The 14,568-nt window shown below is 52.1% G+C and overlaps 1 protein-coding gene across 3 annotated transcripts in view; it reads left to right on the forward strand.

Moving 5' to 3' along the window:
* ADCYAP1R1 (ADCYAP receptor type I) overlaps positions 1-7,472 on the forward strand; it is a 46,478-nt gene extending 39,006 nt beyond the window's left edge. The window contains exons 14-17 of one of the 3 annotated variants that reach the window (XM_049785326.1): positions 2,044-2,127; positions 4,182-4,311; positions 5,384-5,425; positions 6,674-7,472. In XM_049785326.1, the coding sequence (XP_049641283.1) occupies positions 2,044-2,127; positions 4,182-4,311; positions 5,384-5,425; positions 6,674-6,862 (445 nt within the window). In that variant the 3' untranslated portion in view covers positions 6,863-7,472. The remainder of the gene's footprint in view (positions 1-2,043; positions 2,128-4,181; positions 4,312-5,383; positions 5,426-6,673) is intronic. The other 2 variants (XM_049785327.1, XM_049785328.1) reach the window with 2 other exon arrangements.
* The last annotated feature ends 7,096 nt before the right edge of the window (positions 7,473-14,568 follow it).

A 14,568-nucleotide genomic window follows, 5' to 3' on the forward strand; every position in this document is an offset into this window, starting at 1 on the left:
GAAACATCTGCAGACTTGGTGCCTGCAGGAATTTGGGAGTGCCAGAAAATGTGGTCAAGAGAAAGCTGCAATTTTAGAACCAGGGCTGAGAGATTCAGTCTCCTAGGTAGAGATGACCTTTGTGACTTGGATTGAACCTCCTGGTCCCTCATTTCTGTGTCTTGGGATCATACCATGAGCTTTTAGAGAGAGCAACTAAGATTTGGCAGGACTCAGAAGGCCATTTTCACACCCCTCAGGGTTCTTCAAGGGCTGGGCCAAAAATGGAAAAAAAAATACCACATTGAACAAGAATTGTGTGGAGTTTGCACAGTTGGCTGGAAATTCTCATATCAGTGGCCCAATTCAGCAAGCAGGCTCAATGCCATGCCAGGATTGGCAGTGAGGATCAAGGAGAGAGGAAAGGGGGCCCGAGTGATAGCATAGCAGGAAAGGCATTAGCCTTGCATGTGGTTGACCCAGGTTCCATCCTTGACATTCCATATGGTCCTCTGAGCCTGCCAGGAGTAATTTCTGGGCACAGAGTAAGGAGTATCACCCAAATGCTGCCATGGGCCACCAATCAAAACTCAACAAAACAAAAACAAGGAGAAAGGAGAGGGTTTCCTTTAATATGGAGAGGGCAACTTCCTGTGCTGAAATGGTAACCATCAGATTTCTCCAATTAGCTCCTTCTGGAACTAACCCTGCAACCTAGTGGGATCTGCATTCTTTTAATAACATGGTAGTGTTTCCTGCAGCCCCGTCAATCCTACTTCCATCTAAACTTCGGTGACATTGTGCAGGGTCCATTTTGGGCAGCTTGCAGGAACATGTTTTGGAAACACTTGTCTCCTTCTAACACAGGCAGGGCAGAGAATGAATACACATGAAGAGAAGTGTGGTGTCCTCAGACAGTGGGTCTTTCTCATGGGCAGGCTCTCTGAGTTCTTGATGAAGACAAAATTCCCTGCATTAATTGCTTTGTCTATATATGAGACAGAACTTGAACCCCCCACTGAGGACCCCAGGAAATCTGTCCTATCCAGGACTTGTACAGCCATGTCTCACTGCCCTTGATGATATGGAGTTCATTGGAGGATCATTGTGGCCTGTTGATTCTGTGACCCCTGCATTTCTAAGATGCTCTGGGTCAGCTGATCCTACTGGCCTGGGGACTACAGTGGGGAGCAAATCCTTCTGGTTACAACATCCTTGCTCTGGAAAATGGGCCCAGAGGGCCCCTTTTATCACATGATGCAAATTCAAAGATGCTCTTGATTAGAGATGAACCATGCAGCCGATGAAGGCGTGAGGCTCATCACCTCTTTGACACATGCATGTCATATTCTTGCATCTTGAGAGCTGATTCCCTATCCTCTCAGCATCTTCTCTTCAGGAGATGGAGCCAGAGAAATGGGCATGTGAATTCCTTTTGGGCCTTGGTGACCCCTGAGGGTGCCCCAAGAACTCAGCTTCTTTCACGGCCTATTGCGAGTTTGGGAAGAAGCTGTTTTCTGCTACTGGAGGGGGGCAAAGCTCCTGAGTCATCCCTTAGTGACTGTTAGGAAAGAAAGGGAGGGTCTAGGGCTGGTTTTAACAGAGAGGGCGAGAGGACAGGGGAAGGCAGACAGAGCTGTCCAATGAGGTGGCTCTCTGGGTCATCCCGACACCCCTGTAGATGCTTCCATGGACAACTTGTTCTAAAAGTTTATGTCTCAGTTTGGAACTAACTCTGGACACAGCTTCTGGGCACATTGCATGCTTCCCTGGCCAGGCCATCCCTTCTGATCACATAACCTACTTTCCTGGTGTTCAGCGCCTCTCTGTGCACACACGTGTTGGTGTGTTGTCTGTCTGGAGCTGACCCTGTTGTGGCCTTCGGCGGCCTTGTTCTCCTCCATGCATCTGGCACTCTCTTCATGCATCTGGCCCTCTCTCCACATTCTCTGTTCCTCTGCCTCCTCTTTGGGGCCCTGGGACCCATGGGATTGTGAGTCTCACCTGGGTTTCTTGGTGGCCCGTGGCCCCAGCTGACAGAAGTGCTGATCTTGTCACACCCAGCAGCTGCGTGCAGAAATGCTACTGCAGGCCACAGCGCGCTCAGCAGCACTCATGCAGGATGTCAGAGCTGTCGGCCATTACTCTGTAAGTGTGCGTGGGGTGGCAAGGCTGCAGCTGGGGCCTGCACTGGTGGGGGGAGGCGCATGCTGCTGCTGCTGCCTGGAGCTTGCGCCCTGCCCAGTTGTGCCCAACCCCAAACCATCCACCCCACCTGGCTGCTGCATGTGACATGTGTCTGGTGAAGCCCCCTCCCGCAGCCTGAGGTCCAGAGCATGGGCACAAAGTTTGATTTGCCTCTGGCCCGTACTCAGGAGGAGTGCATGTCCCTGGGGCTATCCCTGTGTGGTGTCCCTTCATACCCATACTTCTACCTTTGCACCTGCATAGTCTAACCTCCTATAGGATGGGGTGGGGGCAGGAAACTCCACTCAGACTATATGTGCTGCAGAAAAAACAGCCATGTGGGGGGAGGCTTGATTTACAAATAAGATAGACACACAGAAAGGTCTAGAAGTACTGGGAGGGGGTGAAGTGCGTGGGCAGGATGGGAACTCTGGAGGTCCTAGTGCCAGGTGCCAAGATCTGACTGGATCAGGTACTTGCTGTCCTTTAGGTGATCTGGCCCTTGGGAACTCTTCCTGCTGTCTCGTAAGATTCTTGTGTTAACGAATGCATCCGTGGGGCAGGAGGAATTTGTTGCTGAGTGAGACCCGTGTCACGGCTCTGGTAAACAGATCCACAGGGGTCTGGTCCCACTGTTTCAGTCCCCACTCGGATACCTTTGGTCAATTTTGTGGAGTTGATGTCCAGACCCTTGGCCCAGGCCGCTTGTTCTGAGCAGCTGCTCTGTCAACCAAGGGGCTCCAGGAAAGGCATGCTGCTCTCAAATGCTCCTGGGATACCCTAGGCCAGGAAGGGCCTGTTGCTCATGCCTGGCCCTCTCCCAATCTGTGCAGTGGGGCCTTTGACTTTCCAGGGTCATCTCCAAAGCATAGAACTAATCCCTGGAGATTGGAGCATTGTGGGCCAGGAAATGGGGGAGACCCCAAGCTTAACTTAGTTGCTCTCTGACCCCTGACCCAGGGTCCCTTTGCATTACATAAAGCTGATCTTTTAAAGAACCTTAGGGCGGACACAGTAGTGTCACTGAGGGCCGGCCTCATTCCTGGCTACTGGCCTCTGCTTTTTGGACTCTGGTTCTCCAGAGTTCCTTGCCTCCATGGAAGGCCTGTCAGGTTTTTATGGGAGCCCTAGGTTTGGATGCTGTCCCAGAGAGTATCAGAGCCCTACACTTGGAGAAGGCAATGAGCAGCTGGGGACATAGGGACAGACCAGCCTGCTCCGAGCTGCATCTTGGCAAGAGAGGGCACCCTTGGGCTCTGAGCAGGGCACCCAAACCAGGGAGAAAGTATTGCATACTCATGGTGGGGTTGTTCTTCCTGGACAGAGCGTGGGCTGGACCCTTGTTCTATTCAGCCCCCCATTCCCCACTCCTGGCTCTGTAGAAATAGGATAGAAGGGGCCTCTGGCAGGTGCCCCATCCTGAGTGCCCCATTGGAACCCCCACATCTCCACACCCTTATTCCTCCCATGGTACTGGCTCTCCCACTAAACAAGCAGCTTGTCTCTGGGGGTCCCCTGGGCTGTTCTTTTTTTTGTTGTTCTGGCTGCTTTGGGGCCACACTCAGTGATGCTCAAGTATTTTTCCTGGCTCTGTGCTCAAGAACTTCTCCTGGTGGGGTTTGAGGGACCTTTTGGGGGGTGCCTGGGCTTGAACTCAGGTTGTTGCAAGACCAGTGCCTTCCCCACTGTGCTGTCTCTCAACTTCAGGGTTTGTTCTTTTCAGAGGCTGAACAGACATTGTGCTATGCTGGGAACATGTGCTTTTGTCCTGGCCTCCCAACTTCCCCTGTGAAAGGGGTCTGTGCACCCCAGAGGCCTCCCACCCTGTCCTGGCAGAGACAGGCTCTGTAGAATGCTGACCTGGGTCTGGGATTGGGTCTGGGGTTGTCCCCAGAACTGTAGGCTGTTTGCTCATCTGGGCTCTGCTTGGGGTACCCCTGAGGCCCTTGCACCCTGAGGGGCTCCCCGAACAGGACAGCAGTGGACCCAGTGTGTGTCCTGCTCTATCCCGACAGGCGGCTGGCCCGATCCACCTTGCTGCTCATCCCGCTCTTTGGCATCCACTACACTGTCTTCGCCTTCTCCCCGGAGAACGTCAGCCAGAGAGAGAGACTCGTGTTCGAGCTGGGCGTGGGCTCCTTCCAGGTGGGTGTGCCAGGGGTGCATGGCTGTTTCTTGCTCCTGCCGTAACCGTAACCCAGACCTGCCACCACACTTCCAGTTCTGCACTGGGAGATTGCAGCACCTTTGAGGGCCCTTTTGTGGCTTTTCCTCTGGACTGGCATGAAGGATTTACTCCCTGAGCCGGGAGCTCCCGGAGCAGGTTGGGAGTGGGCTCAAGAGGCTTTCTGGAAGTCTCTGCTTCCACATCTTGCTTTCAGCGGGTGCTCCATACAAGTCATACCTGAACTGTAAGAGTCTGGGGAGGGAGAGCAGGAGAATTCCCAGAGAGAAAGGGGTGGAGTGAGTTTGCATCATCTTGATGAGGAGGAAGAAACTACCAGAACTGCAGACAGTGTGGGGAAAGAGGGAGGGAATGGGTTTGGGGAGAGTGGCCAGTGGAGGAAGGGTGGGACCAAAGTGGAGGGTGAAGGTGTAGAGACCCCCTTAAATGCACCCAAGAGAGTGTCTCTCTGGACCACACCAATGTACTGTGGGGACTTACCTGACTTGTCCCATTTCAGTTAGTTCCGGGCCCTTTCTTCTCAGCCTGGGGAGAGCTAATGTTTCAAACAGTCCCAGTCCATCTGGGATCCAAACCAAGAGAGCACTGTTCAGAGAGCAGGAGAGTGTGTGAACAGCTCAGCACCCGCTGGCAGACCGGCTCTTTCTTGAACATGTGGGATTTGCTGGCCTGGACACTAGAAGGACCCACAGTGACCAGAATGGGAGGAGTGGGAAAGTGCCTTCCTCGAGGTGGAAGGCAGCCCTGAGAACGTTCTAAGGCCTTCTGGAAAGGTCTTGCAGGAAAGAGGCTTGAGCAGTCCTTTGGGAAGGGCGGCCCTATGCATGGATGGGTGGAAGGGACTGTTCCTTAGTCATGTGCCCCCAGTTTCATGGCTTCCTGTGATAGAGCAGGTCCTCTCTGCCCTTGTCCTGGCCAGGTGCACCCCCATATCACTGGCTCATCACCTTGTGCTGCCTCCTTGGGCCACCCTACCCTGTGACTTCCTCCTGCAGACATCTGCAGGGAGGGTCACATTTGCTCTCTCCACAGGGCTTCGTGGTGGCGGTTCTCTACTGCTTCCTCAACGGGGAGGTAAGAGCCTATAGATTCGCAGTGGTGGCATGGGTGGGGCTGATTGGGAAGTAGGAGAGGCTATGCCCACTTCTACCCCAGAGCCCTCCGGAGAGCTGAGTCCTGTGGGGTCCAGATTCTGCTGGGATACTGGGAGCGCTTTCTGCATATCCCCTCCACCAGTGGATGAAAAGATGGAAGCAGAGGGAGGGATCCTGCCTCTCCCCACTCCCCGCTAGCCTTTCCTGGCTAGCAGAGCTTCTGTCTCATTAGCAGAGCTTCTCAAACTTATTCAGCCTTTTACTCCTTTTTCAGAGATTTTATTTTTCTTCAATGCTCCTTTGTAAATCGAAAGCACCCCTCAGTTGTACCACAGCTTCCTATGACTTCCCTGGAATCTTCCAGCATTCCTAAGATCAGACTGCCCACTTGGGGACACTGCCCTATAGAGTACGAGGGGCCTTGGGAGTCTGAAAGAGAAGTCAGGAAAGATCTGGAATGTTTTAGAACTTTCCTTTCCTATGCTGGTTGTCTGGGGGCTTCTTGATCTAGTCTGTTAGTGCTTTTTATTTTTTATTTTTTAAGTTTTTGGGCCACACCCAGCTGTGCTCAGGAGTTACTCCTGGCTGTCTGCTCAGAAATAGCTCCTGGCAGGCACGGGGGACCATATGGGACACTGGGATTCGAACCAACTACCTTTGGTCCTGGATCAGCTGCTTGCAAGGCAAACGCCACTGTGCTATCTCTCCGGGCCCTCTGTTAGTGCTTTTGAGCTGAGGCCAGAGAAGTACAGGATGGGGATGGGGTGGTAGGTGAGATAGATAGGAGGCTCTAGGGTTTGGTCTTTGTGACCTTGCAACCTGCACAGGCTGCTCCCCTGTTTGTGAGGAACCCACAAGACACCCTAAGAGGGGTAGGATCTGGGTAGGGAAGAAGGTAGAGGGAAGCTTCGGGCACAATGGGGTGAGTGTAGAGAAGTCTGAGGACCCACAGGGTAGGCGGTAACTAAACTTGAAGGGACAGTGTGTGGGGCCTGTCCAGTTGCATAGTGTGTGCATTGAACAAAACCAAACCAGCTGTGTGAGGGCAGAAACAAGGCCTACCCTGGCTCATCCTGAGAGCTACAGTGGTCTGGGTTAGGGGATGCCTGAGGGTTGCGCTCCTCAGTGGATTTTAGTCCAATTCCATGCCGGGGAATGCCCAGGGAATCTCCCCCGAGGCCTGCCATCCTTGCGGGTACAGGCTGCACTGGGACCGCTGTCTCCGCAGGTGCAGGCTGAGATCAAGCGCAAGTGGCGCAGCTGGAAGGTGAACCGCTACTTCGCCGTGGACTTCAAGCACCGGCACCCGTCCCTGGCCAGCAGCGGCGCCAACGGAGGCACCCAGCTATCCATCCTGAGCAAGAGCAGCTCCCAGATCCGCATGTCTGGCCTCCCGGCCGACAGTCTGGCCACTTGAGTGTCCCTGAGTCCCTGATGGGAGGAAGAAGTAGGGTGCCAATGGGCCGGTAGGCCCTCCTTGTGCCGCTGTCCCAGCCCAGGCCCCTTGGACCCCAGTCATGTAAATATGCCCCTGTTGGTTGGGATGCTGCTCCTGTCCACCCTCCGCCACCCAGTGCCCCTGCTCTTGCCCAAAGGTCCCGGCTCTGCCTTGCCCGTGTACACCAGTCAGCTGCCACCTCTTAGCTCTGTCGCCAGGCTGTAAACTGAGACAGTGGGCATGGCCCTGCCCTTGCCGGATGCTAGAGTGCCTCGAGTTCGATAGCCCCCTTGGAGTCTGCCCTGTGTGGTCCTGAGCCTATTTGCCACCCTGGGTCTTGCAGAGGCCTGGACTCAGCTCTGGTTCTGACAGATGGTTGTTGTGGTCCTCCTGACCCCAGACTTCAGCCGAGAGACAACGCCTGAGATAACTGCCCCACCCTACGGGCCTCCAAGAGCCTGAAGTCTAAGCCATGTCTTAGGCTTTCTGCCTGTCCATGTGGCCCTGCTCTGAGGTCTGTGTACCTCAATGCAGGGCACCAATGGCCATGCCAGAAATCTGTGCCATAGGAAGTACAGAGACTGATGCACTTGGGGATCCAGGTGACCAGTCCATGCTTCTTAGCAGAGACATTTGGCCACCCTGTCCTGGTCCTGACTCCCCAAAGTCACTGAAGGAGTGGACAGATGAGATGAGGATGAGGACTAGCACAGGGGAATGGCCGGGGCCTGGTCAGGGAGGGTGGGGACCAGTTGGGTGTATGGTGATTAGCCAGGGAGGGACGGGGACTATAGAAATGAGTGGGACCTAGGCAGGGAGAAGTGGGGACAAAAGAGATGGGTGAGGACAAGGGGGGAATGGGTGGGGTCTAGTCAGGAGGGGCGGGAACAAGGGGAAAAGGGAGAATAGGGGAGTTTAGTCAGGAGGGGTGGGGCCTAGGAAGGAGGGCGGGGCATATGAAGGATTGGCGAGGCCAGGAAAATGGTAGAGCCTAAGAGGGGTGGTGGAGCCTAGGAAGGGAATGGCATGGCCTATGAAGGATGGGCATTGCCTGGTCAGACAGGGGCTAGTTTGGGAGGGGCAGGGAAGAAGGGATGGGTGGGATCTAGTCAGGAAGGGGCAGCCGACAGGGGGTGGAGGCCAAGGTCACATATGGGGAGCCCTGTTCTCTCCTCTTTCCCTGGGTCTTCCTCCCTCCCTCTGTGTTTGCAGTCTTGTTCTGCAAGTGTGTTTTGCAACATGGAGTCAGTGGACTGGGAATGTTTTGTAAGAGGAAGGGCTGAGAAACTGGGGGAATGTTTCTGGAGAGGCCAGTGCAATGGTTGAAGAAAGGCCCAGTCAGGCGTTGCAATTCAGGTGGAGAGTCTCTGTAGGTCCTGGCACTTGTGACCGAAGCTGCCTGTTCCCAGTGGTAGTTGGCACCCAGTGGTAGGGGAGCTGCACCTTTCTGTCCCATGTCTGCCCTCGGACCTGTTCCCCCACCCCTATGTACTCCACCCATTACCAAAGAGCGTGACCCGGGCACTTGGACTTCCTTGGGGGACCTGAGATGCTTTCTAAGAGCCCATACTGACCTTGAGAAAAGGAACTGCAGGTAGTTGTCACCACTGGAACAGGACAGAGCCTACATCAGGGCCTATATCTCCCAGAGAGGGCTGACTCTGAAGGCTCTAGGATCTGTGTGATTCTCTCTCAGCAGTTAGGACCAGGCAGGCCCGAGGCTCTGTCCTTCTGTCACTGTCTTGTGCTCTGTCTGCAGAGTTGATGTGCCGGTGTGGTGGAAGGGGAGGGGTCGTGTTGCATGCAGGAGTGGCAGCGGGAAGGAAGGGCCAGCTGTAGACAGTTGTCCAGGGTTTGATGGGCCCAGCCATATCCCCTGACTAGATGGGTCCCACCCCAACAGCTCCCAGGCTTAGTCCTGACTCATTCCTGTGTGCTCCTCTGGAGGAAGCCATCTTCCCCTTCCATCACAGAATTGCAAATACCAAGTCCAACCAGCCCACTACAAAGGGTCCCCCGAGGGAGTCTCCCTCTGAATGTGGGTCTCACAGGTTCTCACTGCCCTGTAAATATTTCAGCGCGATGGCCAGAGTGCCAGGTTTTAGTGGAACCTGATGTCAAGGCAAAAAACCCTCCTTGCGGGAGAGATAGACAGCAGGCAGAGTGTTTGCTTTTCACAACCTGGTATCCTATATGGCCCCCCTGAGCTTGTCAGGAATGATCCCTGACACAGCTGGGTGTGGCCCCTCCCTGAACCAAGAACAGAAACAGACTTCCTCACACCTGCTAAGGAGGCATCAGTCTGGGAGAGCAGGATTGTGACTGCATCTAGGACCTCAAAGAAATGCCAGCCCTTCTCGGGGAATGCCCTAAAAGACCTGTACAGGCTCACCCCTTTTCAGACTTAATGAATGAGATTCTGAGGTCTGTGGTCTTGGTGAGGTTGCTGAGAGCAGGCTGTCCTGACAGGTTGTTTCTAGAACATTGTCTCTTTTTTTGCTTTTTTTCTTTCTGGTTTTGGGTTCCTCTTGGCAGCACTCAACTATCATTCCTGGTTCTTTGCTTAGTAATCTCTCCTAGCAATGTTCAGGAGAACCTATGGAATGCTAGGGATAGAACCTGGGTCTGCCACATGCAAGGCACGTGCCTTCTGGACACTGTATTATTGCTTAATCCTTAAGACTAGTGTTCTTTGACCTTTTTCTGACTCTGGTCCCCTCTGGCTTGTTTTTTTCTTTTGCATCATCATATCCCCTCCTATTTTATCCTGAGTCTCCTGCTATGCACCCTTTTGTTTATATAGTGCCCACCCGTGGCTGCCTTGGAACATTCTGGGAATCATAGGGACAGCGCGCAAGACAGTGACAGAGGGACAGAGAAAGTTGTCCACCACCAGGAAGGGCATTTTATGTAATTTGGAAAAAATATGCCCCAGAGGACTCTGGGAATGCAAAAGGCCTTAGGAGTAATAGACTCTTTGGGGCTAACGATCCTGGAAGCCTGTTTAGGATATGGGATTGGGGTCCAGGGTCACCAGCTTGGGGAGATCCCTCACAGGGACACCACTGTTTTTCTGGACACATTGCTCAGAGGCCATGTCCCTACTCTATCCACTGCAGATTTTGAGCCAGCTTCTGGGGCCCAGAGCCTTCTTTTCTGTGTCCTCTTCCCTTGACCCCACCTCTCCTAGGAGGAAGGCTGGAAGAGACTTCATTGTGTTGTGCCTACCCCCTGAGCCCTGTGATTTTCTGCACAAGATAGTGGATGCCCTATCTTCATCATCAGTTTCTTGACTCAACCAGAGATCGGGCTTGTCTCAGCGCTGGCCCTGACGCTGTTTGGTCTTGACTTGCTTCTCTCTGGGGAGACTCACCTCCTCTTTAAAGTACCCATTGGGCTGATGAGCAAAGGGGTGGATGGGGCAGAGAACATCCTGTCGTTAAGATCTAAGGAGTCTTTGAGGCCTGGGTGTGGAAACAGGCCACCGTGCGATCCTCGGGCAATCCTTGATGGAGCTTTGTACAAGCATTTTGGGTCTGAGGGCTTGGAGTGTGGTGCATGGGGGAGGCCTGGGCTTGATACCCAGTGACACTTAACAGCATCAGGCTTCACTTCTGAGACTGGGAGTATTACAGGGCTAGAGTTGCAGGAGGACCCTGTGTGATGCTTTTCTGGAAGCAGCTATGGGATGGCTCTTGGGGTGAAAACCTCAGAGGGAGCTCTGTGCTGTCTGACCCCGGCTCTGCCCACTCCTAAATCCTCCTCTGTTCCACTGTACAACCACCAGCATAGGGGCGAGGGCAGACCTGCTGGACAATATTTCTAGTTGAGCTGTCAGTTGCTTTCAGCACATCCTTGAGGGGATCAGGCTACCAAAGTGGATGGTATGTGTGGGGGTTTTGGCTTTTCTCATCAGCCTCCTGGGAATCCTTCATGAGTCTGGAGCAGCCCTGGGGACCCAGGCCCTGTCCTTTTTCTCCTGAACTTGAATGCCTGGGATATATTTGTGCTTGGCTGTGTGTGTCTTGTCTGCTGTCTGTCTTCTGTAGCTTTGCCCTGTGAGGGCGGGGGTGGCACAGCCCCTGGTACCCCGGATGTGGTTGCAGGCCCACGTTGGGAGAGTCAAGCCTGGCCCAGGCTCCACATCCGCTGATCGAGACCAGGGGATCAAGGCCATCAGGTCCTACTGCCTGATGTCTGGCAATTGCCCTCATACTCGCTCTCATCAGGATTGTAAGGATGTCTAGTAGCTATATATGACTTAATAAATGTCTTCTCACTTTTCCTGGTGACTGTTGCTTGGAGGGCAAGGAGATGAAGACAAGGCATAGCACAACTCTTCTGAATTTGCCCAGTGTGATTCAGTTCTTGGAGACCAATGTTCTTTCAGGTTTTGAGTGAGTGAGTGAGTGAGTGAGTGAGTGGAGTGAGTGAGCAAGCAACCAACCAAGGGGCCACAGTGGGATAAGAATTGGCATGGAAGGGCCTCTCCTGGACTCCAATGGCTCCAGCACTAGCCATGTGGCCTGATGGCCTCCAAGGCCCTGTGGATGCTTTGGGTCCCTGGACAACAAAAGCTGCTGACCACAGATTCATCAATGCTTCAAGCCCTTCGTATTGCTTTTTGAGAGTAATCATTACATATAAAAAGCCCTAAACTTGGAGCTGAAGCCATAGAAGAGTGGGGGAGAGTATTTGTTTTGCAGTTGGTTGACTTGGGTTTGAACCCCGGCATTCCATAGGGTCCTCGAGTCTGCAGGAGTGATTTCTGAATGCAGAGTCAGGAGGAACACCAGAGTGCTGAAAGATGTGGCCCAAAAGCCAAACTACATAAACCTACAAACTTGCTTCCTTCCAGGGGACTCCAGGGGACACAGCTTGGTGTGATAGAGTGTCCCCTCTCCAAAAGTGCCTGAACATTCAGAGACATTGTCTCCTATCTGAGCAGGTAGACAGTTCTCGAGGACCTTATTTCTTTTTAAATTTTTAAAAATTTTACTGAAACCATTTGTGATTTACAAAATTCTTCATAGTTGGGTTTCAGACATACAATGAATCAGGGTCAATACCACTACAACTGTTGACCTCCCTCTAACATGTTCCTAGAGTGTATCCCAACCACCACCCTTTGCCTCTCAGCCTGCCAGTATAACAGACCCATTTAAAGTTTAAGTTGTTAGAGTTTGGGTCTTTTGATTCCATTGTTGTTGACGTTGGCTTAGATGCTTAGTTCTGTCATTTTAAAAAAAATCTCTGCCAATGCACCTGAGACCACTTGGCCCCTGGCCTCCATCCTTTATGTTTTCTCCTTAATTTTATTTAAAAATGTAGAATATGAGGTAAAACAAAGTAATTCATATCCCAAGGTTCTATGAAAAAGGTGGGAGCCCCTATCTAAAAGATAAAAAAGGTGGTAGTTTTTTGCAGAGGCAGCAAAAATTGGGGAAAATAGAACAAAACAATACCTTTGGCCTAGAAAAACAGGGTGTCCCTACCCGTGAAGGATCTTGCCATAAGAAAAACTACAGGCTCAAGGCATACTAAGTAGTCTGACCCCAGAGTTTTCACAGTCCGAGGCAAAGTTCTCCTCAACCATGGTTGTTGAAGTCGGGCTTCAGTAAATAGAGATCTTGATTTTTGCAAGGGACCTTTGTTGAAGTCAGGGTGTCACAGGACGTCTTATGATTTTTTTTATTTTTTTATTTTTTTTATTTAAATACCTTGATTACATACATGATTGTGTTTGGGTTTCAGTCATGTAAAGAACACCACCCATCACCAGTGCAACATTCCCATCACCAATGTCCCAAGTCTCCCTCCTCCCCACCCGACCCCCGCTTGTACTCTAAACAGGCTCTCCATTTCCCTCATACATTCTCATTATTAGGACAGTTCAAAATGTAGTTATTTCTCTAACTAAACTCATCACTCTTTGTGGTGAGCTTCCTGAGGTGAGCTGGAACTTTCGGCTCTTTTCTCTTTTGTGTCTGAAAATTATTATTGCAAGAATGTCTTTCATTTTTCTTAAAACCCATAGATGAGTGAGACCATTCTGTGTTTTTCTCTCTCTCTCTGACTTATTTCACTCAGAATAATAGATTCCGTGTACATCCATGTATAGAAAAATTTTATGACTTCATCTCTCCTGACAAATCTCACCATTAGGTGGCGATGCAGGGAACCCTGCCCTGAAAGCAAGTTTTTGCTGTTTCCAAGTCAACAGGGTGTCATAATAACCCACTCTGGAGCAAGTCGGTACCAGGACAGCATTAGGAACTTCTTCCCTGGAAGAAGTTTGATTCCTGGTGCTGGTGCAGAAAACCTCACCAGTTCCAAAAATCGGATCCAAATTTTGGGTGTGATCAGCTGATGTCCAATCAACTGAAGCCAAAGTCAGTGACTTACATGCCCTATACTGACAGGGATATCCTGGAGGCTGCTCAAGCGAGCAGGGAGCTTAGCTGTCAGAGTGCCCATGGCAGGGCGTCCTGCAGCCTCTCAGCTTTTCCCCTGCCCAATCAGAGTGGCACACAGGCTACTTGGCTTGGTTGGGGCCAAACTGCAGGGGACCTGCCACTGGACCTTCTGGGGATCTGCTGGAGTTCAGCTTGTCCAGATTGTCCAAGCTCTCAACTTGGAAACTGTGTTGGAAAATCTTAGAACAAAATGTGGACCCCCTAGGCCAGTGATGGCTGACCTTTTTGAGCCCGAGTGCCCAAACTGCTGCAAAATGCCCGGTCCTTCCAATGGCCAGTCTGGCCCTGTTGCCAGGTGAGCTTCCAAGCAAACACCAGCACACTCGCCTCCCGCCGCACAGCATATCTTAATTTCGAACCCTTCCTGCATGCCAGCTGCAAGGCTTTCGTGTGCCACCACTGGCATGAGTGTCAGAGGTTCGCCATTGAGGCCCTAGGCTATGTCCTGTGCCCTAGCTACCCTGCCAGGACTCAGGCATTGACTTGAAAGGAGGCATGTCCGGGATAAGCTGACATGCCTCTGACCTGAAAGTCCATGAGCTCTGTGATCTGAGGGGCCACTGGCCGTGCACCCAGGAGCTGGGATTTCTCCCCAGTGTCTCTCTGGCCTGCCGAAGAAGCAGTCTTCTCTTTCCTGTTCCTTTCAGCTCATAGTCCTAGGGAGAACCATCTTTATTACAAGTCCCTTCCAGCAGCTCCTGATGCTGCTCTAGTTCTGGAAAATCTCACCAGTATTACCATAGGAAGTCAAGGTCCCATCATGACTCCTTCTGTAGTCAATCCTGAGCTCAGATGAAGGACCAAGGGTAACAAGAAAGGCTAGACTTCATGTAGACTCGATTCCTATGGAGGCAATAAAACAGCTTAGTTCCCATCTTTCCTCTCTCCATTCCTCAACCCTCTTGCCCCAGGCCCTTCAAAAGTACCTTCCACCTAGAGGTGCTTTTTCTGCTGAGACTGTGAGCAACTTCTTGGAGAACCAGCCCCACTGGCCTTTCAGTGAGAGTCAGAACATTTTGAACTGTTAGAACACAGAATATTGGCCTGACACTCAGACTCCAATCCAGTGCATAATATCCTGCATTTTGGAGAATGCTCTGGTACAGCTTGCCTGGAGGTAGCATGTGAGGAATAAACAGTTTGGGCGGCCAGTGTGAGCAGTCTGGCTAGTCACTGTGGTCCCTTTTTGCTGGACTTGTGAGTGAAAAG

The sequence above is a fragment of the Suncus etruscus genome, chromosome 13, assembly GCF_024139225.1.
Source record: "Suncus etruscus isolate mSunEtr1 chromosome 13, mSunEtr1.pri.cur, whole genome shotgun sequence".
Lineage (NCBI taxonomy): Eukaryota > Metazoa > Chordata > Mammalia > Eulipotyphla > Soricidae > Suncus > Suncus etruscus.